The sequence below is a fragment of the Diabrotica virgifera genome, chromosome 10, assembly GCF_917563875.1.
Source record: "Diabrotica virgifera virgifera chromosome 10, PGI_DIABVI_V3a".
Lineage (NCBI taxonomy): Eukaryota > Metazoa > Arthropoda > Insecta > Coleoptera > Chrysomelidae > Diabrotica > Diabrotica virgifera.
Genome location: NC_065452.1, coordinates 40,800,839 through 40,826,785, shown reverse-complemented (window position 1 = coordinate 40,826,785; position 25,947 = coordinate 40,800,839). Strand labels below are relative to the sequence as shown.

Here is a 25,947-nt window from a genome sequence, read left to right as displayed (position 1 = left end):
TATATATATATATATATATATATATATATATATATATATATGGATGTTAATGCTTATACTACTAAAAAGAGAATTGAACACACTTTCAAATGAGCTACCACACAACCCACAACCCCATTCCCATTTAAAAAAATCATCGATTACGTTATCACGCTCAGATAGATGACGTCACTAGTATGAAATACATATGTACCAAAAAATTGTAATTTGAATATAAAAATCGACCTGTTATGGGATTTTTCTCCAAAATCGTTCATTTTAAAGAAAATTAATTTAATCCATAATTTTGCCCCTCTCTGTATACAGGGTGATTCATTAAGAATGCCCAATCTCTGAGGTGTAGATTTTAGACGTCAAAATATTAAGATTTAACCCAAATCACTTCAATAAAATGTGACTCGTTACTGAGTTACAGGGTGTTTTATTTAAAAATTTATTATGCTGAATTATGGTAAAGAAACGTTTTTGGCTACCAGAGGCGTACGACAGGAGACAGTGAATGGTTACCCTTCCCAAATTCTATGCCACTGGCGAAATTGCTATTTTAGCACAATATTTAGATGCTCCAATACTTTCTAAGATAAGGATCGAGAAGGCAAGATCAGCCTTCGTCAAAATGAAAAAAATCTTTAACAGCCACGATATAAAATTGGAAATAAAAATTCGTTTACTAAAGTGCTACGTATTCTCCGTTCTTTTATATGGCGTGGAATCATGGACCTTAACTGAAGCATCACTGAAGAGACTCGAAGCATTTGAGATGTGGTGCTATAGACGCATTTTGAGGATTTCCTGGATAGACAGAGTTACCAACGAAGAAGTTCTACATAGAATGGGTAAAGAGCGCGAACTAGTCGTAACCATAAAACGTCGCAAACTGGAATACCTGGGCCATGTAATGCGCAATGAACAACGATATGACCTACTTCGGACCATACTTCAAGGTAAAGTGCATGGGAAAAGAGGTCCAGGACGAAGAAGAATATCCTGGCTGCATAACCTGCGAAAATGGTTTAACTTAACCACTACCGGACTTTTCAGGGCAGCAGTCAACAAAGTCAGAATAGCCATGTTAGTGTCCAACATCCGTAACGGATAGGCACCATAAGAAGAGAATACTTTCTAGGTAAATAATATACTCTTTATTCGTAACTATAAAGTCAATAGTTTTCGAGGTACTTGAAGTTGAAAATGAAAGGGCACAGCTATTTTGATTAATGTATTACCCTCTTTCATTTTTAACTTCAAATAGCTCGAAAACTAATGATTTTATCGTTACGAATGAAGAGTAGATTATTTGCATAGAGAATATTGGAGAATGTAAAAATTATGCTAAAATAGCAATTCTATAAGTGGTGTAGAAATTGAGAAGGGTCAACCAACCATTCGCTTTCCTATGTACGCATCTGGTAGTAGCCAGAAACCTTTATGTAACATAAATTAGTAGAGTATAGAGTACCTACACTTTTTGACAAGTATGATAAGGATATTTCAAATACTTTTAAAGTATTCTGTACACAATTTTTTTAAATTTATAAATCAAACATCCCTATTAAATAAATATTAACTATTTGTATCCAGTGCTTTTAAAAGATTTATGTGTTAAATAAACTTTTCTGGCTACTACCAGAGGGGAAAGTGAATGGTTGACCCTTCCCACATTCCACGCCATTGGTGGAATTACTATTTTAGTTCAATTTTTAGATTTTCCAATACTTTTTTGTAAACAATATACTCTTCATCCGTACCGATGAAATCATTAGTTTTCGAGATATTTGAAGTTAAAAATGAGGGGGCACAATACAATAATCAAAATACCTGTGCCGTTTCATTTTCAACTTCAAATATCTCGAATACTAATGACTTTAACGTTACGAATTAAGAGTGTATTATTTGCATAGAAATGATTGGAGAATCGAAATATTACGCTAAAATAGCAATTCCGCCAGTGGCGTAGAATTTGAGAAGGGTAAACCACTCAATGACCCCTATCGTACGTCTCTGGTAGTAGTCAGAAACGTTTATTTATCATAATTTAATAGGACGTACAGTACCTACATATTTTGATAACTACGACAAGGTTATGTCAAATGCTCTTAAAGCACTGGGCAAAATAGTTATTAAATTTTTAAATAAAACACCCTGTAACTCAGTAAAAGTGATTTGGATTACATCTTAATATTTTGAGGTCTAGAACCTACGACTCAGAGATTTGACATTCTTAATGAATCACCTTGTATAATGTCTTTGTTCTTCAGGTTTCTATTATCTACAAAGTCTTCCATGATACCCTCAGACTGTTTGTGTTTATAGAGTATAACATTTTTTCGATATTAGTAATCCTGTGTACTTGAGTATTCGTTAAAGGTTTGCTTCTGAATCAGTTTTTCTCTTCAATTATTGGTTTAATTTGTCTCAGTACCTATATGTATATCTCATCCATCATCACTGTCAAGAATTCACTGGGATAAAAGTCCAGTACTTTATTCCTATTTGTTGGCCAATAACTCAGCATATCTAATGATATTGTTCCTCATCTTTATGTTATTTTATGACCTTATCTGTACCCTTTTTTGGCTTAAGTGATCTATCAATCTTGATTTAAGTTTATTGTGTGTTCCATTGAAATTACTATCAATGATGTGTCTTTTACGCAAACTTATTAAATACTGCACACATTGTTTATTTTCAATACCAGATGGGCTATAAGTTGAAATTACTTCATCTTCTTCTTCCTTAGCTTCTCCCTTTTTCTGAGGTCGCTCTTCAATAGTCTGGTTCGTTGTACTTCCCTATTCCAAACTTTCATTCTCTATTCAAACATTATCTTTATCGATCTATAGTTCTTATAATCCTGAATGTCTGCTTTATCTTTAACTGTTTTAATTTCCATTGTTTTGACAGACACTGTTGCTGAATAAAAATGTTTGTAACGTCATCTGTTTTTAAGATACAGGCGTTGAAGAAAAAAAATTATACATTTTTTACGATTTTGTCGAAACTACTGATAACATTGTAATGAAGTTTGGTGGAATTTTAAAAGGTATTTATTGTGCATTTTTTGACATGCAATTAAGAATTTTATATTCATCATTGGCGCACATGCCGGTGCAAATTAAAATAATTTTTGAACTCCTCATTTAATTTGTGAAACCTGTCTTCCCCTTTTTCATACCACGCACTGTCATTATGTAAAAAATAAAATATCTGAACTCTTTTAAAGTATTCGCATTAAGTTTCTGTAATGAATGGATAGAAACTTGTTTCGAATACTGTGCAAGGGTTAAGATGTTCTTTTTTGCATAAAAACAGCACGTCATATGAAAAAGTAAAGATAAATTTTTTGTCACAAATTGAACGAGGGATTCAAAAATAATTTTTAATTTGGGATATCTCAGTAAAGTATTTATTATTTTTTTCTTTAGAAAATTCAGACCCTTACACGTATGCGCGCCAATGATGGATATACAATTCTTAATTGCATGTCAGAAAATGGACAATAACCACCTCTTAAAACCCATCTTATTAAAATAAATAATTCATCACAATATTGCGAGTAGTTTCGGCAGAATTGTAAAAAATGTGTAAATTTTTTTTCAACGCTCTCTATTTTCAAAACGGATGGTGTTACAAAAATGCTTTACCGTTGATTGAAATATTAATATTGGTATTAATATTTCAATCAACGGCTTTACTAAGCAAACCGCAATTATTTTTCAGCTTTTTACCTATCCTAGAGACGGTGTTACCATTTTTTGAAACACCCTCTATGTATTGTGCTCTGGTCGTAGGGAATGAAATAAGAAAAAGTAGAGTATTTTTGAAATATTTAATTAACTTGGTTATATTATGATATCTTATTCTTAGTAGAAAATATTTAAGTAAAGAATAAAGAATAACAAATAGGTTTTTACAGTAAAAACTATTGAACTAATATTTAAAAATAACTTATTATAAGAATATATTTAAATATATTGACTAAAGATAAGTACATATATTTTCTAACCTTAATGCGTTATGTGTTAAAATATTTTTCCAAAAGATATAGTCTGCAATATTTCTAACATTGAGTTAGGTATTCCGTTTTAAGAATACCATTAATCATTAAAAATCTACCATTAGAATACAATAATGGTCTTTGGTATAGACTTCACGATAATCTATATGTAGAAAGGCACATGAAAATCAAAACAGTGAAAATATAGGCCAAAAAGTATATCACTAAAGCATCCTCTATAAATATAACATCTTTTATGCCAGGAACAAATCCTTGAGAGACTAAAGCATCCTCTATAAATATAACATCTTTTATGCCAGGAACAAATCCTTGAGAGACTAACAGATGTGAGTTTGGACAGATGCAGACTCACACAGAAGATTATTATATTCTTTCACTTCTGAATCAAAAATCTCTTCCATGAAGACTGAATGAAAAATTTACATTGACTTTATGTTTTATAGTATCCGTGATATTATGTTTATGTGCATCTTACACATTTGTGACTACCAGTTCTCCAGAAAATACTGTCAACTCTTTGGTTTTGTGGTTTTACATCAAAATGGAGGCTTTTGGATTTTTATGTCGATTTATGACCACTCACAACTGCTTTAGCTACACACTCACTTCTGAAAATTTATAATCAGAGAAAAAAGTTGTAATTATGTCTGCAAGAAATTCACACGGCTTTGGCTTACTTTGGCTACACAGGCAAACCTTGTAATTAGGTTTGCAAAAGGGCCACACTTGAGAGAGAACAATATTTTATTCCAACATACACACAGAGTTTATGAATGTAGCGGTTGTCTCTATCGTCTAATAGATGAAAAATCTGTTAGGTAAGCATACTTTGTTTAATTCACAATTAAGGAAAGTTGAATTTTTTTATAGTGTTTTGAAAATATTTCAGTAAAAGTAAAACTTCTCATTGTAATTATAGACCAATTGCACTTACAGGTACAGAAAAATGTATCAAAATACAACAAACGTAGATGGAGAAACCTTTCTTACAACAGTTTTAACAGTGCGAGAAGTTGGAGGTACAATATTGGCAATTGGAACAGCCCTTTTCACTATTGGCTTCTTTTGAATCAATTCTTGCTTCGTAATACTAGGCGGTTCCTTGGTTAAGAAAAAAATAAGTTCCAGATTTGCATCGTTAGGTAAAATTTTCGCCGGAAGAACCTTTCCTAGATACATCGGCTGTTTAACAGTAGCAGTTGATAATATGCTGGGCTTAGTTATAATTTTTGTGGTTGGGTTATTTTCTTTTTATGTATGAGGGTACAGGTATTTACAGAAGCAGATTTACTGAAAGCTAATTTCGTTTTAGATGTCAATGTACCAAATTGCGTAGGTTCATCAGCTGATGCATTATCATACATCACAACAGGCATTCCTTCTATACTCTCTGGAATTAATATTTGGTCTGACAATATTATCGGCATATTGAGCTTATCCAAATCACCACCATCTTGGCTTGTTGAAGCTGTACTGATAGTTGGCTTCGCACCACCAGTAATGATCTGTGTTTTACTGACAATCTGTGATAGTCCAGCATCGACTGAAACTCTTGCAGCATTTGTCGAGATGGTGGCTCTGATGAGAAGGGTTAACTTTTTTGATAAACAAACAGTTGGTTGGAGAACTTCTTCAGATGGTATCATAATCGTTTATTGTAAAATCTTCGCCTGGCAAGAAGGTTTAGCTGTCGATCTTCTAATATGTTTGGAAGCGACTGGTGGTTGTTCCTTCTTGCTGTGCTTCTTAATATTATGTATGACGAACGTCTTTACATAATCACCATCAATGGCGGTACTATCGGAAGATGGTACAATTTTGTGTTTTCTGGGGCCGGTTTAATAATTTTGCAGACAGGATAACTGGCTTGTACTTTGATTTTTGCTTTGTCACAGTTTCAGTATCTGTTTCTTGTGGAGTACATTTTCTATTTACACCTGAAAGTCTATCAAATCACTTGGAACCATTGGACAAAATTCCCACCTCCTTGAATATGATGTTTCGTCGTCGAAAGATTATACCGAAAAAGACAACAATTCGACTGTTAGTTGCAAGTTGTTTGACTTTTAGATGTAAAAAGCGAATTTACTCGACAAGAAACAGTTACTGAAACTCTGACAAAGTAAAAATCAAAGACCAAGCCAGTTATTTTGTCTGAAAAAAATATTAAATCTGCTCTAGGAAACACAAAATTTGACCATCTTCCGTTAGTACCATCATTGATGTTGATTATGGTAAGATATTTGTGATACACAATATTAAAAAGCACAGCGAGAAAGAACAGCAACCAATGGCTTCCAAACATATGAGAAGATCGAGAGCTAACCGTTCTTGTCAGGCAAAGATTCAACAACAAACGATTATAACACCATGTGGAGTATTTCTCCAACCAATTGTTTGTGTAGGTATCAAAAAATAAATCCATTCTGATCAGAGACACAATCTCCACAGTTGCAACAAGAGTTTCAGTCATGGCTGGAAAATCACAGACCGACAGTAAAACACAGATCATTACTGAAGAAGCCAAGCAAACTACCAGTACAACTTCAAAAATTTAAGACGATAATGTTTTTGACACCTTCAATATGACGATAACATGGTCACACCAAATATTAACGCCAGAAAGTATAGAAAGCATGCCGATTGTGATTTATAATAATCCATCAGCTAATGCACGCATGCAATCAGGTGCATTAACATCTACAACGAAATTGGCCCTCACTAAATCTGCTACTCGATATACCCTTACCGTTATACGTATGAAGTCAATTACCCAACCACAAAAAAATAAAACCAAACCCAGGATACCACGAACTGTTAGTGCTAAAAAGCCGATATACCAAAGAAATATTCTTCCGACGAAAGTTTCACCTTGTGGTCCAAAACCGGGAACTTATTTTTTTCTTAGTCAGAGGTACGCCTAGTACTAGAAAGCAAGAAATGATTCTAAAAAAGACAATAGTGAAAAGGACTGTTCCAAGTTTATTAATTATGCCAACGGGAATGATACGTCATGATCTGAACTTTATTTCTAGTTCCTACTGGAAACTTAGAAACAATATTGGCAATTGGAACAGTCTTTTTTGCTATTGTATTCTTAGCAATCAGCTTCTGAGTGACCTGGCTAAGAAAAAAATAAGTTCTGGGTTTTTCACCTTGAGGTAAAATTTCAGATGAAAGAAGCTTTCCTTGCGATATCGGCTGTTTAACAGTGCCGACTTGTTGTAGTATCCTGTACATCCAGTAGCAGATTTACTGAATCTGATGTAATTTGGGATGATGAATTATTATCAATCACTTTCTATACCCTCAGGAATTAATATTTGGTCAAAAACATTATCATCTTGACTTGTTGAAGTTGTGCGCAGTAATTATCTGTGTTTTACTGACCTCTGTGATGGTCCAGCCTAGACTGAAATACTTGTGTCAACTGAGGAGATGGTGGGTCTGGTGAGAGTGGTTTCCTTTTTGGTGGATGGCTTTTACAGGTGGTGTTATAATATAGCTTTCAAGAAATTCTAGCTCATGGTTTTCTAATACGTTGTGCTTTTTCATCACTTCTTCATCATAGTTGACGGTACTATTGCAAGATGGAACAATTTTTTTGTTGTCTGGAGACGACTTAATAATTATATTTTTTAATATTTAACAATTTAATAATTTAGTAATAATTTTTCACAAAATTTCACCTCGATTTTTACTTTGTCAGAGTATACTGTGACTGTTTTTTGTGTTGACAGAGTATTAATAATAAATATTGGTAAACCCAACCACAAAGGGCAACAAGAGAAATTATTCAAATAAACAGCGACTGTCAAACTATTCAATTTTATCAGAATCCAAAATTATGAGGAATTTGCTAAAGAGTAATTTAATGCAGAAAAATGTTTCATCTGTAATCAAAAAGGTATTAAATTATAGCTCTGTACCTTCAACTTTTAGCACTGTTAAAATTGTTGTAAGAAAGGTTTCCCCATTACCATCTAAACTGTCTACTAATGTCAAATACTCAAAAATAACAAACGTAATTTCGAAAGACAAAAACCTAGTGTAGCGATGCGTCTAACTTTCTGCAATATTATTTAAATTGAGGTTTAAAAAGTGGAACACCCAGTATGATGCTGTAGTGACAAAGCCCATATGGTAACTATATCTAAATGTTTATTTGTCACAGGTCATACAGAGAAACGTTCAGTTAGTTGTCAAATTCTTGATCGTACCCTGTACCAACAACATTCTTGATAATTTATTTATTGCTGGTGTAAAAAAATTTGTATATTTTTAAATGGAGAAACTTTTTCTAGGAAGGACGAACATGCCTATAAATTGATCCTTATTTAAACATCTCTTAGAAGGCTTTTAATTATTTCAATTAGGCTCCAAATTTTTTCTTCTGGATACATTGTGTTCTCTCTTTTTCGCTTTCTCTCTACTGCCTTCCCTCCTTATGGAGTATTGCGCACTCTTGCGTTTCTAAACCAGAAATGGAAGATGGCTGATTGGATGAACCAGCTCATCCTCTTCTGTTTTATCCTCTCGAAATTTCCTCCACAAATCTTTTCCCTTTCTCTCTATTTCTTGCTCTCTATTTGACCTTTCTCCATCTCAGGCTAATTCTTTCATGATTTCTTCTTACAGTTCTTCTCCAGCTAATATCGGGTCTACCTCTTCTTCTTCTTCCGTCTGGTTGGTATTCAAGTGCCCCTCTGGTTATATTGTTTTGGTCGTTCCTTAGAGTATGTCCAATCTATTTCTGTTTCCTTCTTTTAATCGTGAATGTACTTTTCCCTTTTTTGTTCTTCTCCATTTCTGGAGCATCTTGATGCATTCCGTTCTGCGTTGTTATCTTATCAAGCTAGTCTCTAATCTTGTCGCTGCACTATGTTTTCACCGAAAATAGAGGTAGAAAATACTGTAGAAAAACTGCGAATTTAGGTAGAAAGAATAATTGAAGCAAGTGAAAGATTTGTACCATAGACAAAATAAATGAAGTAATGGCAGAATTGTCACCAAGCAGCCGATTCCTTATCATCTCTATTATTTATCATGTGCCACATATGTATCAAACAAGACATCGATGCCTAGGGTTCACAGATGAAGTAGTTATAGTATCAAGAAGAAAAATTTGAATAAGCTAGACTTATGGAGCTAGACTTATAAAGAAGTACCTTGGAAGTAGTAAAAATTTAAAATAAAAAGGAAAGAAGTAAAAATATATGAAATTCAAAAGTAGACAAACGATATCTTGCCTTAATGTTTATATTTAAACCAAATATCTACAGAAGTAAATAGATAAATATTGAGTAGTACGGGCACATAGAAAGAATGTTAAAATGCCATTACATTATACAAATAAGAAATAGAAACCTCCGAGTAACATATGGCAACATGACTGTAACGAAAAAATGATAAATTATTTTTTAGGCTTTTAGAAAAATATTTTTTAAAAACTACTTTTTGCATACAGTTGAACTTAACTTGTTTTGCATTTCCAGGCTTTGCTGGCAAATGAGTTACAATTTCTTTTCGTCAAATAATTTACAAATTGCAACTTTCCCTAATATTAGGCATATCAGGTATTCCAAGCAGACGTGGAATTATTTTAAAAGTATTTTATATTTATGAAAAATATGAAATTTTTGGTCTAATATTAATATTTTAGAATTTCGTTTCAAGGCCCGGTAAACAAAGTCGTGTTAAAATCCATGGACGGATTTTTGGTCTTATCTAACCTGACTAGAATTTTTACACTCCCACAGAGTCTTTATAAATACATATATGTTTACACTAATTTATTCGGTTCCACGACATCTCGTAAGACGACAGTTTGTAACTCGACAAATGATAACGGGCAATTCGTAACGCCGAAAATTCGTAACGCTGAAAATTCGTAACGGCGATATTTCATAAGTTCGTAACTATACATATTCGTAACGGTATAAGTAGTTTTTTTAGCAAATTTAGTATTTCTATAGTATAGTATCTATTCCTATAATAAATGTAATGGTACTTTTTTTAAGACCGCTGCTTTTTAAATATATTTCACACATATTTTTGCATATATTCTTGTTAATAATGACAACTGAGGAATTCTTTATCTAGAATGATCACTTTAAAGTAGTAAAACTAAGTGTGAAAAATAATGAAAGAAATAAAAACAAATTAATAATAATGTATATTATACTTAATATAACTAATATAATTTACATTACTAAGTAGATTATATTAATTTAAGAGATAATTTTAAAAATATATTTCTTTACGAAATACAAAATGTGTTAAAAATTATTATTCTGGTCCTGGCTCGGTAAATTGATAAACGTAATGTCAATATTTTAACTGTAATGAAAGTTGGTTTCAACGTTAACAAAAATAAAGAGAATAATTCAATTTTGACGTTACGAACTATATCGTTACGAATACGTATAGTTACGACCTGTCGCCGTTACGAAGTGTCCGTTACCGTTTGTGGAGTTACGATCTGTCGCGTTACGAGATGTTTTGTCACGAATGTATTCACATCTTTGAAGATATACAACAGCTACTTATATTAACTAAATTATTGTTAATTTTTCATTAACCATAAGATCCAAAGAATCCGAAAAGGCATTTGACGGTATTGACCTTTTAATATATGGCCGAGGCAGTGCAAACTTACAAAACCTCTATATATAAGGAATGAAAATTATTTTGATTCATTCACAGGACATATTGTGGGTTGTCTTCAGTTCAAATTCAGGATTTTATCAGGAATTGTTTACTCTACTAACATATTTGTCTCCTTAGATACACATATATATTTGTATATACTATTTTCATGAATTTTTAATTAGTTAAAGACTTTGGGTAGTACGTAAATCTATTTTTAAGAAATAATTATCTTTGGTCTTTGTCACGTATTCACGTATTCCTAAATCGTGGGCTACTAGTCCAAAAATATATAAAATTGAAGTATAAAGATTAATTTGAGGTTTAGCAATAGTTATGATAAAAGGTTATATAGGACAGATGATCTAGGATGTCACTTGGATCAGTCTTTTGACATGCAGGAATACCTTGTCGATCTGGCTCTTTCTTTGTTTATACATGTGAAGCAAATGTAATGTTAAATAGCACCAATTGAATAACTTTATCTATCTATTCTAGATATAATATTTACTTTAATTAATAGGATCAACCCGCAATTATAATTGAAAATACATTATTTTTGACTGACTAAATGTTTACAGTGAACCGATCACAAATATGTGAATTTCAAAGCTGCATATTATGACTCTTTAGCTGTTTGATGCTACTGATGATAAGAATTTATTGGCACAATTGTAGTAGTAATGTTTTAGAGACTGGCTATTTTGTCCTAGTTCAATTTATGTTGTATTTTTGTTTTTTATATTGAGATTCCTTGCATTGACGAATGCAATATAATATTATTATCATATCTGTTTTTCATATTTTGCTTTATCATGAAAATAGTATATACGTCACAATGTTATGAACCTAATTATAGTATACAGTATTTATTTTACAAAATAATGCTTCAAGTAATATCTAATCTATCGCAACTTCTCATAAATGTAACATACTTTTCACATAGACATAGTCACAAACTACATAGGACTTAAAAATTGGTTTGAATTTGAAAAGATTTTATTTTGTCAACATTAGCCAAAAACTTATAGTTGATCATGACTTGATAGGTTTTTTAAAATTTTTCTAATCAGGAAACAACTACTTTATTTGACTAAATCATTGTTAAGGTGGTGATTTGTAGTAATAATAAACCAGATATAGAATTCGGAAAAATGTAAACAAATAAGGGGGCAAAAAAATGTAAACAAAGTTTGTAATTTCACTTGTTTCCCGTGATATTTACATGAAATTTTGTGAGAGTGGTTTTTTTAGTTTAAAGTAAGATAATCTCCGGAAAATAATCATTTTTTATTTATACGATTATATTTTTAAATCATAATTAGATAAGATATCGTTTTTGTAATATAAAACAAAATAGCGCAAAGGATAGAAAACATATTAAGTTGTGAGATAAATAGAAATCAAACTAGTAGAGTAGGGAAATTTAGCGATAGAAACATATAAATTTACATTATATTGATTGTTTCCCACCTCTAGACGTACCTATCGGACGAGTTTGTCAACTAACACTGTCACAGTGACAATTTTAGTTGACATACTCCTCTGATACGTCTAAAGGTGGGAAACAATCGATATAATGTAAATTTATACGTTTCTATCGCTATAAGAGAACGCTGTAAACTCAAATTCTTATCCCTTTATTTGTTTTCCGCCGAAAAATAGCGCTCTCTACCTGTTGATTGGTACGAACACTCTATTGAATCTAGGCTGAATATAGGTAAGCAAATATTTCTTAAAATGTCTTTGAATCGCACTGAATATATCTTGTATGTTACATTTATTCATGATGATTGCATACATAAATATAGAAAGATTGTCCGTTTGAAGGATATTGTCAATCTCTACAAAAAATAACATCTGTCCTACTTTAGCAGCACAGAAGAATCGTATTTTTTGTATTGTTTACATATCTAATATAAATATAATTTTTTACGGACTACTTTAATACGACTAGAACCTATATACTGAGGACCACTGACTCGATTCTATTGTCTCTACAAAAAATACTGACCATAAACTTGAAATAACAGCATTAAAAATCAATTTTTTTTTAAATAGTTTTCTGAATCACAGCAACATGAACCCACTCACAAACAGCAGCGTAACCAGAGGAGTTTTGGGAGTTATAACCCCTCGCATTGGGATGTAATTTGAGCTCTATACGCTTAACACCCCACTCAATTCCTTACCCGCCAGAGATCGTCCAGTAGTTGTAACCCCCACCCCTTAGGATTATGCTGGTTACACCGTTGCTCACAAATACATTTACATGGTAATAATGCAGAAGCTTGTTATGGTTGTTATGGTTATGGTAAACAGGGGAATTTTGTAAGGCTGAATATGTAACAAGATTGACAAAAAGTACCATTAATAAGACAAGAATAACCGATTAAATTGATAGAAATATAGAAAATCTTGGATTTATATCTTCAATGATCTAGTAGGTCAACATCAAAATTGCATCTAGTACTGTTGTGGAGTATGTAAAACGTAAAATATCTATCCAACCTTCCCGTAAACGTTGAAATCTTCAGAATGTTATAAGTGACAATGATTCATAAAAAAATGGTGGTCGTCCAATTTCATCACCAAAAACTCAACATAGTAAAACAAGGAAGTTTTTCTTTTGAGAGAAGAAAATTTATTTTCGCAAGACCTATTGTTTACTAGGATCAGGCCTAGAGTCTGAGCCAATTCACATTATCCAAGGTGTCTAGGTCCATTTTAATAGACTCGTAGCGTCACAGGACGCCACAAGCCTTCTTAATGGTATCTCCTTTACTTGGCTTGGATAGCTGAATGCTAAATCAAGGTCTTGTATCATTTAGTATGCCATTATTGGGCATCTACAAAGAACATGACAGGAGACCTCCTGGTGGTCATGTAGACGGAATCTTGGGTTAACTGCTAGCCTGTGTAGATGTAGTTTCTGTGTAAATCTACAGTAGCCAGTGAAGCATACTGACTACAAAAAGCATCTTCTATGATTAAAAATGAGGAGTTAAGTTGGCAAAGTTCTGGGCATGTACGGCTGCAGTATTATCCTTTCACCACTAGTCCAAGAGTCCTGGAACCTTCGTTAGAACAGCTTCTTGAGACTTAAGGGTTGAGAATAGATGAACTAAGGACATCGACCTGCTCATTCCTCTGTATTTTCTCATACCCATATAAATTTGACCTTGTTATTCAACGCACCAGCACTAAAGGCACGTTTGCATTCCAGAATCAGTTTGAAGCTAACTGCTTTAGGATTGCATAGCTTTAAAATAATTAGAGATGGTATATCTATCTATATATGGGTTATCTATCAGTCTGAGTAGATGTAGATTCTGTCTAAATCTACAGTAGTCAGTGTGCACAGTGAGTACCAAAAAGCATGTTCTACGGTAAAGTATAAGCAATTAAGTTTGAAATGCACTGCTGCAGTATTATCCTTCCACCACTAGTCCAAGAGCCCTGTAAGTTTCGTTATAACAGCTCCTTGAGACTGGAGGGTTGAGTGCCAGAGAAAGAGTAGATGAACTAAGGACATCGACTGGCTCATTCCTCTGTATTTCCTAATACCCATAATATGAATTTGACCTTATTATTCAACGCACCAGCACTAAGGGCACTTTTACATTCCAGAATCAGTTTGAAGTTAATAGCTTTAAAAATAATTAGAGATGGTCTTGTCAAAACAAGTACTATCTTTATCTTTTAAGTACAGATTTAAGTCATAATAGCATTCCTAATGGATTAATCTTTTGCTATTGTGGGCCTCATGTTTGTGTATTCTGTATAAATTTGACTACCCGATTATTTATAATTTGAAAGCACTAAATATATGAATCATGAGTCATGTGTCACCCTGTATTTTCAAGACTAAAAGAAATAAGTCTACTTAAATTTTAAATTCATTATTGCACTTTTTTTGCAGTTCCAACATCAACTATTCTGCAAAAGAGTAGCAATTTTGAAAGTCAGTTATTTTTGAGCATTGTTACATATTTTAAAACATTATAATCAAGTAGAATAACACTACAGATCTCTTCACTACAGAAATGGACAACCATAAATACACGGTAGTATAGAAAAAATGTTAATCCCACATGAAACCCACCCATAATATTTTAGGTAACAGCACTGATGATGATCTACTTAGATCGTAAATGTTCTGTGATAGATGTGGCCCTTTCAGGGTTTTTTATAAAGGATTTTTCATTAATTTTTTTTATAAAAAAACATTTAAAATATTTATTTTTAATATTTATTATAATTAAAATAATTAAAAATTTTAAAATTGTTTCTTTTAACAATGAAATTTATTGAAATGAAAGTAATTATTATTATTGATTATATTGTTATTGCAGTGTGTTTATTGTAGGTATTAAAAGGTCAAAGGTGAAATTATACATAAATATGTACGAATTATATAAAATCACAGTTTTTTCGAGAAACTGCCAAGATACGATTTTGATTTTGATCAGAGATGATTACTGAATCACCGACTTTTGATATTCTGGAAAAATGTTGCGGGTGGTTTTTATGTGGGATTAAAATTTTTTTCTATACTACCGTGAATAATGATACATTTTAGTCTAGTACCTTTAAATAACCGTTGTGTGATTCTGCTTGGTTATAACTCATAACTAAAATCTGGAATTACTTTTCTACAAAATAAATTAGGTTTAAATAATTGCACCACATACCCATTGTCATGAGTCTTGGTACAGTCTTTAACAGATCTACATAAATATCAAAAAATAAAATTTTCTTCTTATAAAACATAAGAATAAAGAATTTTTATAACGTCAATCTAGGTTAATGATGCAAAGTGGTTTTTAAAATTTTGAATTTTGATATCAATCCTCATTAAGTAATTTTTTTCTCACTGAATATATTAAGTAACTAAAGTTGCTATTATAGTAACTGCGGCATTATTGGATGCAACACCTTCATTACTGTAGTCTAGCTTCCTGCAGGGACTGAGCTTGAGCTGCAGTCTGGTACGGGATTCCTGGAAAAGCCCCGGCCGTTGCTGTGGGCAGTCCAGGCGTCTGAGGCAGAGCAGCGTACGTGTAAGGCATATAGCTGGCAGCACCTGGAAAACAATTCATTGATTTAACAGAAATATTATAGGATATTAGAATTACATTATATTACAGAATGTGAGAATCATCACAAATTTATACCGACTTCTTCTTCTTCTTTAAGTACCGTGCCCAAATTTTTAGGCGTGGGTAGCTTCCATAACAATTTGCCGATATCGTTCTCGATCTTGTGCGGCATGTAACAATTGATCTGCTGATAAGCCAGTCCATTGACGAAGGTTTCGGAGCCATGAATATTTCTTTCGACCAATTCCTCTTTTTCCGTCGATCTTTCCATTGAGTATTAACTGCAGCATCCTGTATCTGCTACCTCTCATTATATGCCCCAGATATTCAAGTTTTCTCTTTTTTATCATCTTCATTAAGTCACCTTCGCCTTGACCTACTCTGTTTAAGACTTCTCTGTTTGAAATGCGTTGAACCCAAGATATTCTGAGCATTCTACGATACGACCACATCTCAAAGGCTTCTAATTTGTTCATCATGTTAACCTTCATGATCCAGGTTTCACATCCATATAGTAATACAGGATACACATAACATTTTAGGAACTTGATTCTTAGTTGTAAGTTCAGCTGAGAGTTGCTCAGAATAGATCTAAGTTTCATAAATGCTCCTCTTGCAATTTCTATACGAGTTTTAATTTCTTCATCCGGATTTAGTGTCTCGTTTATCCAACATCCTAGGTATTTAAAATGGTTAACTTTTGTTATTGATTCATCATTGACAATTAGTTGCATAGGGCCGACGTCTTGTTTACTAACCACAAGTAACTTTGTCTTTGTTGCATTTATGTTAAGTCCGTTATTGGAGCATTCCCTAGTGACTCGATCTATAAGGAATTGAAGATCTTCGATATTTTCAGCCATGATCGCGGTGTCGTCTGCATATCTGATGTTGTTAATAGTTTCTCCCCCGATTCGAACTCCACATTGTCCTTCCAAGGCTTCATTAAAAATTATTTCTGAGTATACGTTAAACAAAGTTGGGGATAACACACAACCCTGTCTGACACCTCTTTGAATGCAAATTTTGTCTGTTTCTTTGCCGTCTACCAGAATAGAAGCTTCTTGATACCAATATAGATGTTGTAAAAGTCTCAGATCTTTATCGTCTATTCCAATCATTTCTAGATATTCAAACAACCTATTATGTTGAACTCTATCAAACGCCTTCTCAAAATCTATAAAGCAGACGTAAATTGGTTTCTGTACTTCCCATGATCGTTGAAGTAATGTTAACATTGAGAACAAAGCTTCCCTTGTTCCCAATCCTTCTCTGAAACCGAATTGTTTGTTTCCCATTGTCTCTTCACATTTCTGCTTGATTCTATTAAGAATTATCTTAAGAAGTAGCTTGAGAGAGTGGCTCATGAGACTAATTAGTCTAAAGTCTTTACATGATGATGTATTAGGCTTTTTTGGGAGTGGAATAAATGTGGACTCTAACCATATCTGTGGCATCATGCCAGTCTCGTATATATGGTTATAAATGTTTGTTAGTTGTGAGACATTGTCGTCATCCAGAAGTTTGAGCCAGTCTGATGGTATTTGGTCAGGGCCTGGAGATTTCCCATTTTTGCTCTGTTTGATGGCTTTCTCTACTTCCGCTTTTAAAATACTAGGACCAGTATTCGCATACTTTGTGGTGTTAAGTGGTGGCCTCGTATCCAGGAAGAGCTCTTTTATATAGTTAGTCCATTCTTCCTTTTTTTCATCCAAGTCGAGAATTATTTTACCTTTGGAGTTTCTCATAAAGTGAGGAGTTCTTTTTCTCTGAGTGTAGGTAATTTCTTTAAGCTTTTTATGTATATTAAACTCGTCATGTTTTCTTTGTAGTTCTTCCATTTCACGATCCTCCAAAGATTTCATCTTTGTTCCATCCAGTCCTCTTTTGCTCGCTTAACCTCGTATCTTATTTGTCGATATATCTCTCTATACCGAATCTCGTCTTTGTTTTTCCAATTTCTTCTTTGTTGAATAAGGTCTAGTATTTTATCGGTCATCCAATCCTTGTTCTTTATTGGGTCTTTTTCTGGTTTCAAAACTTCGTTTGCTATGGTGACCATGGCGGAATTCATGATATCTAGATTTTGACCGATATTTTCTTGTCCAGATCTTTCTAACTGTTTTTTAATCTCACGATTTATCTTATATCTTATACCGACTTCAGAAAGCCATAATTCGAGTCATCATCTTCATCATTTGGCCCTACAACTCTATGTGAGTCTTGGCCGCGTTTACTATTTCCCTTCATTGTTGTCGGTCCTGAGCAGCTATTTCCCATTGCTGTACTCCCATTTTGCGTAGATCACTGGCTACTGCGTTCTTCCATCTATTTCTTGGGCGACAGACTGACCTTTTGCCATCAGACCTTTCCCAGAATGAGGCATTCAGAAATCTTTCGTCACTTTATCTTAGCACGTGGCCCGCCCATCTTATTCGGTTGCTTTAATGTAGCGTATATGTTTTCATCTCCATATACTGTCTGGAGTTTATCATTGTCTTTTCTCTGCAAGGCCCATAGATAGTCCGTAGTGTCTTTTTATTTCAAGTACTAGTAATTTTGTCGTTTTCCGCTGGTTCAGAGTCCATGTCTCGCCTCCATACGTTATTGTGGGAATAATTATTGTCTTATATACTCTTATTTTTGCTGGTCTTGAGAGTATTTTTTATTTAAGTACGGTCATTAATGAGTAATATGTCCTGTTTCCTGCAATGATCCTGGCTGCCACGTCCTTTTCATATTTATTTTCACAAGTTATGATCGCTCCCAGGTACTTGAATTATTTGACGATTTCAAAGTTGTGTTCATTAATTTTTACGTTTTGTCTAACCCTTGGTCTTGGGTTCTTCATAACCACCATGTTCTTGGTCTTGTCCTCGTTGACCTTAAGACCAATTTCCTTGGCTTCGTTCTAGAATAGGGTGAACACTTATTTTGCATCTCTGGTGGATTGTGCAATTGTGTCCACGTCATCCGCAAAGGCCAATAGTATTTTTGATCCTTGGGCGGCAAATCCGTTTGTCAGTTGTGACTGAGCTTTCCTTACTGCATGTTCCAGTGCGAAGTTAAACAGCAGGGGGACGAGAGGATCTTCTTGTCTAAGCGCGGTGTCAATGAGGAATTCCTCCGACGTGGTGCTGCCAATTCTGATCCGTGCGGAAGAGTTCTCCGTACTCACCTGTGCTCTACCATGGTCTCCCACAATGCTTCTCTGCTAATAGTATCGTAAGCTTGTTTAAAGTCCACGAAGATTTGGTGTACATCGTGATTTGGTGATTTGAATTCGCAATTTTTTTCCAACACCTGGCGTAGGACGAAGATCTGGTCTATGGTCGACCTTCTCGATCTGAATCTGCTTTGGTAGTCGCCTATTATTTCCTCTGCGTATGGAGTTAGTCTTATAAACAGTATTATGGATATAATTTTATATGTTGTATTGACTAACGATATTCCTCTATAGTTCCGACATATTTGTTTGTATCCCTTCTTGTGGACAGGTACTATATGGCTTTCATGCCAGTGTTTCGATATTTCTTCTCTTTACCAGACTTCTCTTATAAGGTGATATGGTTTGGGGCTTTATAGTTTTTTTTGGGACGAAATTGCAGACTTTACTTCAGCTAGTGTGGGCCCTGGTATTTCAGGTTCGGCTAACTGGTACTGTCTTTAACTGGTACTGTATTTAAGAGTTGCTCAAAATACTTTCTCCATTGACGGCTTATCTCCTCGTCATCTGTGGGAAATTGTCCTGCATCGTCTTTGATAAATCTTGGGCTGTTGGTCGTGTTGCCCTTCATTGTTTTTAGGTCCCTATATAAAACTAAGACTGACCGGTTCTATGTTCCTCTTCAAGTTGCTGTATTCACGCTTCTAGGTACTGCTTCTGTTTTGTTCTCAAAAGTCTTCTCGTTTGAGTCCTTTCTCTGTTGTAGTCTTCCCTGTTCTCTTCTGAGAAGTGTTTGAAGCAACACTCGACTGGCAAGGTTATGGCATTAGTATTTTGGGATGCGCATGGTATAATATTCATCGACGATTTTGAAAAGGAAAAACCCAGTAACACCGACTATTAAATTGCGTTAGTGGAGCCTTTGAAGAAAAAAATCACGAAAAAAGACCCCGTTTGAAGAAGAAGAAAGTGCTATGTCATTAAGACAACGTACCGTGTTAAAAATCAATTAAAACTATGGCAAAATTTCATGAATTGAGCTTCGAATTGCTTCGCAGAGACCTTAAGACAATGCTTGCTAGAAAGAAATTTAACACAAATGAATAGGTAATCGCCAAAATTGAGGCTTATTTTGAAGACAAATTGTATTATAAAAATTGTATTGAAAAGTTCTTAGACCGCTAAAATCGTTGTATCGCCGTCGAAGGTTGAATATTAAATAATAAAATCAAATTTTATCAAAAATTTTTTTTCTATGTTAGCCTACGAACTTTTTTTTCAGCCCATCGATTACCTACATTGAAAGCATCATAATCAAATAACTGTGATCGAATTACTCAAAGGTGAACGAGAATCTTTTCTAAATGCCCAAAGTTCAAAAAGTTTATTTTTATTTTATGTGTCAAGTTTTTTTCACAACGCAACAACACGTTTTATTCGTACTGACTTCAATCTGTCATGTCCGGCAGTCGGAACAATATTTATTTGCTAGTGTTACGGCATTGGTGATGGTTGTGTTGCCAAAATTATTTGGCAATTATGCAAAAACAAATATAACAGCTCTTGTCAACTAAAAGTTAATTTACTAAAAATATTATGGACAGTTTGACTGTATGCTTAGTTAGCCTTGCACCATTTTTAATTCGGTGAAAAGAATTTACATAAATGCATACTATACAGGGTGAACCATTTGGAAAATTCGGATGTATGGTATTTAATAAGACATGTAAGAATTCTTCAACGAAAAAATGAAAATGATTGGATGAATTAAACAAAAATGGAGGACTCAAATTTTGGAAAGAGCTTTTCGGAACTTGTTAATCAATATCCAATTGTTGTAGACCGTTTCTTCTGTTTAGAGAAGATAGTGGATAGTGGCACCATAATTATAATAGGTTTGTTCTAGCAAACAGTCAAACTAGTCAGAAACCGTCAGCAAATAGTTGGTCAGTGAGAGAACATAATACAGTCACCAGTACTATCCCCTCTACTAGCGCTGGTCCACTATTCGCTGATGGTTTCAAATCGTTTGCAACTGATGCCAGAACAAACCTAATATAACGCCAAGACTAACAAAGGGCAGCGTGATTGGATTAGTACTTTATCTATTATATTATATTTCCGGTAAGTCTCTCATCGATGACATACTATTAGCAACATTCTCAGATGACACTGTGATTTTTTCCTCAAAAGCTGATCCAGCAAGAACTACCCAAAAACAAAAACTTAAGAATTACCTAACTAAAGCTACTTGTACTTAAGCTTGTCGACATTGGTTGAAGAAATGGAAAATATCCCTTTATTTTCACACAATTAAATCAGCACATGCGGCATATACAACAAGATGTTATTGTACGCTAGTATATAGACAAAAATCTATTAAAATAGAAAGCAAATACCTAGAACTTCTACGAAAAATTATCGGGGAAATCTATACAAAAGCTAAGAGAGGCAAACTTAAGACAGTTAAAAGCATGAGGTGGCTAATAAATAAACAATTGTATCTCTCAACCACTCAACCTATTCAACCATCGAGTAAAGATAACTTAAAAACTATGGCCATAAGACTTAGAAGATTTAAAGCGAACTATTGATAGTATCTGAATCAGAACCTTCCTTTTAGTACATCATAGTTACCATAAATTATATTATTATATTCTTTTTTTTTCTTTATTAACCGCATCAACCACTAAGAGTTATTAGCGGGAGAACATAATATACAGTTAATTACATTTGAACATACAATCAGGATTTGTACAATTAATATTACAATTAAGTGGGTAGGTTTGTAGTACAATATATAGGTAAGTTAAAATTAATTTCGCAATATTGTGCTTTTTACTAACTAATAACAAACTGAAGTATGTGACTTGTCCGTATCTTAATAATAGATATACATATATAAAAAATATTCGGATTACAATTATTATCTCCTAAAATATCTTTTATATTTACAGGTATTGAATGTTTGTTTCTTTATTCTTTCGTTGATAAATTTGGGACAATCTACCAAAATATGTGGTATGGATATATTACAGTTACAATAATCACATATAGGGTGATTTGATTTAGATATAATATGACCATGAGTTAGTCTGCTGTGTCCAATACGCAAACGAGTTATTTTAACAAACAAACGGCGCGCGGCAGTCGATGTTTATCTCACACCATGAATGTGTTGTACGTTTAATAGTCTGTAGAAATGATTTTTATTGTTGCCATTTACTTCCCCATTCACTTAGCACTTTCTGTTTTACCAACGTTTTAATGCCAGCTATCTCTCCATCTTTTTGGCGGTCTTCCCGGTGGACGCTTGCCTGCTGGTTTTCCTTCTAGCGCAATTCTTGGTAGTCTGTACTCCTCCATTATTTTTACAAGACTGAACCATTCTCTTCGTCTTTGCCTGCCCCATATGACTACATCTTGCACACCACATTGTTCCCTGATGGTGTTGTTTCGTATTCTATCTCTTCTTGTCTTCCCTGCCATTGCTCTTAGTGTCTTCATTTCGGCTGTTCATAGCATGTTTTTGGTTCTATTGGTGTCTTCTCTTGATTCAATGCCATAGGTCCTAACAGGTCTGATGCAAGTTTTATAAATTCTAACTTTGCTGTCCATTCTTATATATGGGTTATTCCAGACCACATCTCTCAAACATCCGGATAAGACAGCGGCCTTGTTAATTTGTCCTCTTAGGTCTCTGTCTGGGTTATGATAACTTGATAACTCTACACCTAGATATTTGAACTGGTTTAGCTGTTCTATGGGTTCCCCCTCTACCACGAGCTTGCATCTAATTGGGTCTTTCGCAATGGTAATGCATTTTGTTTTCTGCGTGGATATGTTCATGTTGAGTGGTCGACATGCTTGATAGAATCGATAAAGTTTTCTATTTAGGTCATCCTCGTCCTCTGCAATCAGGGCTGCATCATCCGCATAACACACTATACTGATTCTACTATGGCTGAGTCTGTATCCTAGTTGTAGCGATTCCACATCTTCTATTATTTCATCCATTATCATATTGAATAGAAATGGACTGAAGCTGTCTCCCTGCCTGATTCCTCCTGGTGTTGGTATGTTGGCCGTAGTGGTTTCGTTTGTTTTAATTTTTGTCGTGTTGTTATTGTTCATTTGTTTTATGACTTCAACAATGTTTGCCGGTACCCTTTTTTGCTTAATTTTCTTTATTATATCGCTAAGTCTGACTCTGTCAAATGCTTTCGTTAGATCTACGAAGCAAATATATGCAGGTTTGTTATATTCTATCGACTTCTCTTTCACTTGTTTCATGACAAATATTGCGTCCGTCGTTGACCTGTCTTTTCTGAATCCTTGCTGTTCTTCATCTGTGATTCCAATAATTTATCCTTAAGTATGCCTGTGAATAAGAGAGTTATTCCTCTGTAGTTGTCCAAACATGATCTTTGTCCTTTCTTAAAAATCGGTATTGTGATACTGTTCCATCTCACTGTCTTTTATAGTTACATGTCTGGCGTCATCTGTGTTTGTCATTGTTTTTGTTTTTGCTATCTTCATTTTTAGGCTGACGTATTGGGAGCTTGTTCTATGACCCACATCTCGATTTTGCTAAATACCTTTTACTAGTCAACAAAGGCAAGAAATACAATATGCCTACTTGGTATTTAATTGACTCCTCTATCAATGTTCTCATTGTCTGTAGATAGTCTCATGTACGTACTATATTCTTTACGGAAGCCAGCTTATCCTATTGGTTGGTAATTATCCATTTTTCTGTTTTTGGGGTTTTAATTTTTCTCATAAACAGTTTGTACATTTGACTGAGAAATGTTACTTAGCATATAAGCGTTCATGCTGGTTATCCAACGCAGATATTCTTTATTCAGAAAAGATCATTCTTCTACCCTTCTTATTATCTTACTGGCATCAGATATGCTGCACCAGTTTCTGACCATGAATGTTGCTTTCGCTCAGGTCCTATTCGATCTTCAAGTATATTCGTCCAGATGACATTTAGGATATTAAATTTGTTATTTCGTAGTATATGGCTCAAACATGAACCCTTTCGCTACTTAACAAGATTGTAAATAGCAATAAATAAATAAATAAATTATAAATCAAAATATTTTCCCTAAAAAAAAAATTATTGTATTATACTTTCAATTTGTTTGTTGTAGAGAAGATATCTTACCTGCTGCTCCAGTGTAAGGAGTATAAGCATCAAATCCGTTTGTGTACTGGCCGGTGTAGGGGGCAGCCGCAGCTGCTGCTACTGCTGCAGCATTCTGGTACTCGTAGAACTGCGAGGTAGCCGCTGCTGCCACGGCTGCAGCATGCGTCAGTTGCGTAGCCTGTAGAGGAACTAAACTGCCGGGTGCGGTAGCTGCCAGATAGGGTGATGGGTAGACGTAGCCTGGTGGAACTCTGAAAATATTGACGAACAATTAGGATACTAAGAGGTGTGGGTCAAATGTGCGAAAAAGCAAACACCAGAAGACTCAAACCTTGGTGGCCGATATAAGATTATAGCAAGTATTATACAAATAAAATTCAGTGATACAGTTGTTCAGATATCTCTACAGGTGTTTTTGTTTTTATAAACCACCACCATTATAATATTTGTTTTGATTTTTTAACTTTATTGTTATTAACAATTCTACAGATAAGTATAAGAGTTACCTACTGAGATCTCTAAAAGTTCAGAAAATTACTGTGTTTCTTAGGGCCTTCAATGCTAAAATTTGAATGGGGTAACGATATAGCAGAAGCTTATATATTATATATTATCGTACGAATTACGAAACCAAATATATTATACAGGGTGGAAGGCACTTATGGAATAAAATTAATTCTGTCCTTGTTTTAAAAAGTTTTAGGAACGCTAAGACCCGTCCATTTTTAAATATAAATTATACTCTTTTTTAATCTAAATTTGAATGTACCGGGTGATTTACGCAAGCTTAGCATAGTCCATAAGTTTTATTTTTAATGGCACACCCTATATATTTTTATATTTTTTAAAGCTGCTCAACAACCTGATTTCAACGAATCATATCATGTATGGTGTATTATGAATAATACAGGGTGACATTTTGAAATTATAGTGTGTGGAAACCACTTATGGAATAAAATTGTTTGTGTCCTTATTTTAGACGATTATAAAAAACGCTAGGACATGTCAACTCTTAAATTAAAATATGCACAGTTTAAACATAAATTTAAATATATAGGGTGATTGACACAAATGTAGCATAGTCCACGATCTTTAATTTTAATAAAACACCCTATATATTTTTATGTTTTTAGAATCTGCTAAACAACCTTACATCAAAAAAGTGTATTATGTCCATAGGGCCTATTATGAATAAGACAAGGTGAAATTTTATAATTATGTATAATTTTCAAGATATTAAATATCTACATCAAAGTTTGAAATTAATAATTTATCATACTTTAAAAATGGCATTATTTTTTAAATTAGCTCAATAGAGACATAAATTTTCTAAACTAAGTATAAATCTATTGGGTTTTGTATTTAATGTTTTGAGGAAATTTATAAATAGTTTCAAAATTTCACCTTGTATTATTCATAATAGACCCTACATAATACACTTTTTATGAGGTTGTTGAGGAAGTAGCTTCTAAGGAAATAAAAATATACAGGGTGATCGATTAAAACTAGAGATCATGGACTCTGCTGTAGGTACTTGCGTGAATCATCCTGTGTATTTAAATTTATATTTGTAAAGCGTCCATTTGAATTTAAAAGTTGACATGTCCCAATATTTTTTATAATTCTCTAAAATAAGGACATAAACAATTTTAGTCAATAAGTGATTTCCATACTTAATAATTTCAAAATTTCACCCTGTATTATTCATAATACACGCTAAATGATATAGTTCGTTAAAATCAGGATATTAAGCAGCTTTTAAAAATCTAAAAATATACAGGGTGTTCCATTAAAACTGAAGCTTATAGACTCTGCTAGACTTGCATGAATCACCCTGTACATTTAAATTTATGTATAA

At 33.6% G+C, this 25,947-nt stretch overlaps 1 protein-coding gene and 1 long non-coding RNA gene across 3 annotated transcripts in view; one reads left to right on the top strand and one right to left on the bottom strand.

Moving 5' to 3' along the window:
• Positions 1–3,815: 3,815 nt before the first annotated feature.
• The window catches only part of LOC114335526 (RNA-binding protein 24-B-like), a 307,277-nt gene continuing 285,145 nt past the window's right edge, over positions 3,816–25,947 (bottom strand). For both annotated transcript variants that reach the window (XM_028285780.2, XM_028285781.2), the window contains exons 4-5: positions 24,108–24,340; positions 3,816–15,752 (exon numbers count right to left, since the gene is read on the bottom strand). In XM_028285780.2, the coding sequence (XP_028141581.1) occupies positions 15,610–15,752; positions 24,108–24,340 (376 nt within the window). In that variant the 3' untranslated portion in view covers positions 3,816–15,609. The remainder of the gene's footprint in view (positions 15,753–24,107; positions 24,341–25,947) is intronic.
• Positions 12,259–24,493, top strand: LOC114335527 (uncharacterized). Its single transcript, XR_003653277.2, has 2 exons — positions 12,259–12,386; positions 24,094–24,493. It is a non-coding gene; the product is annotated as an uncharacterized LOC114335527 (long non-coding RNA).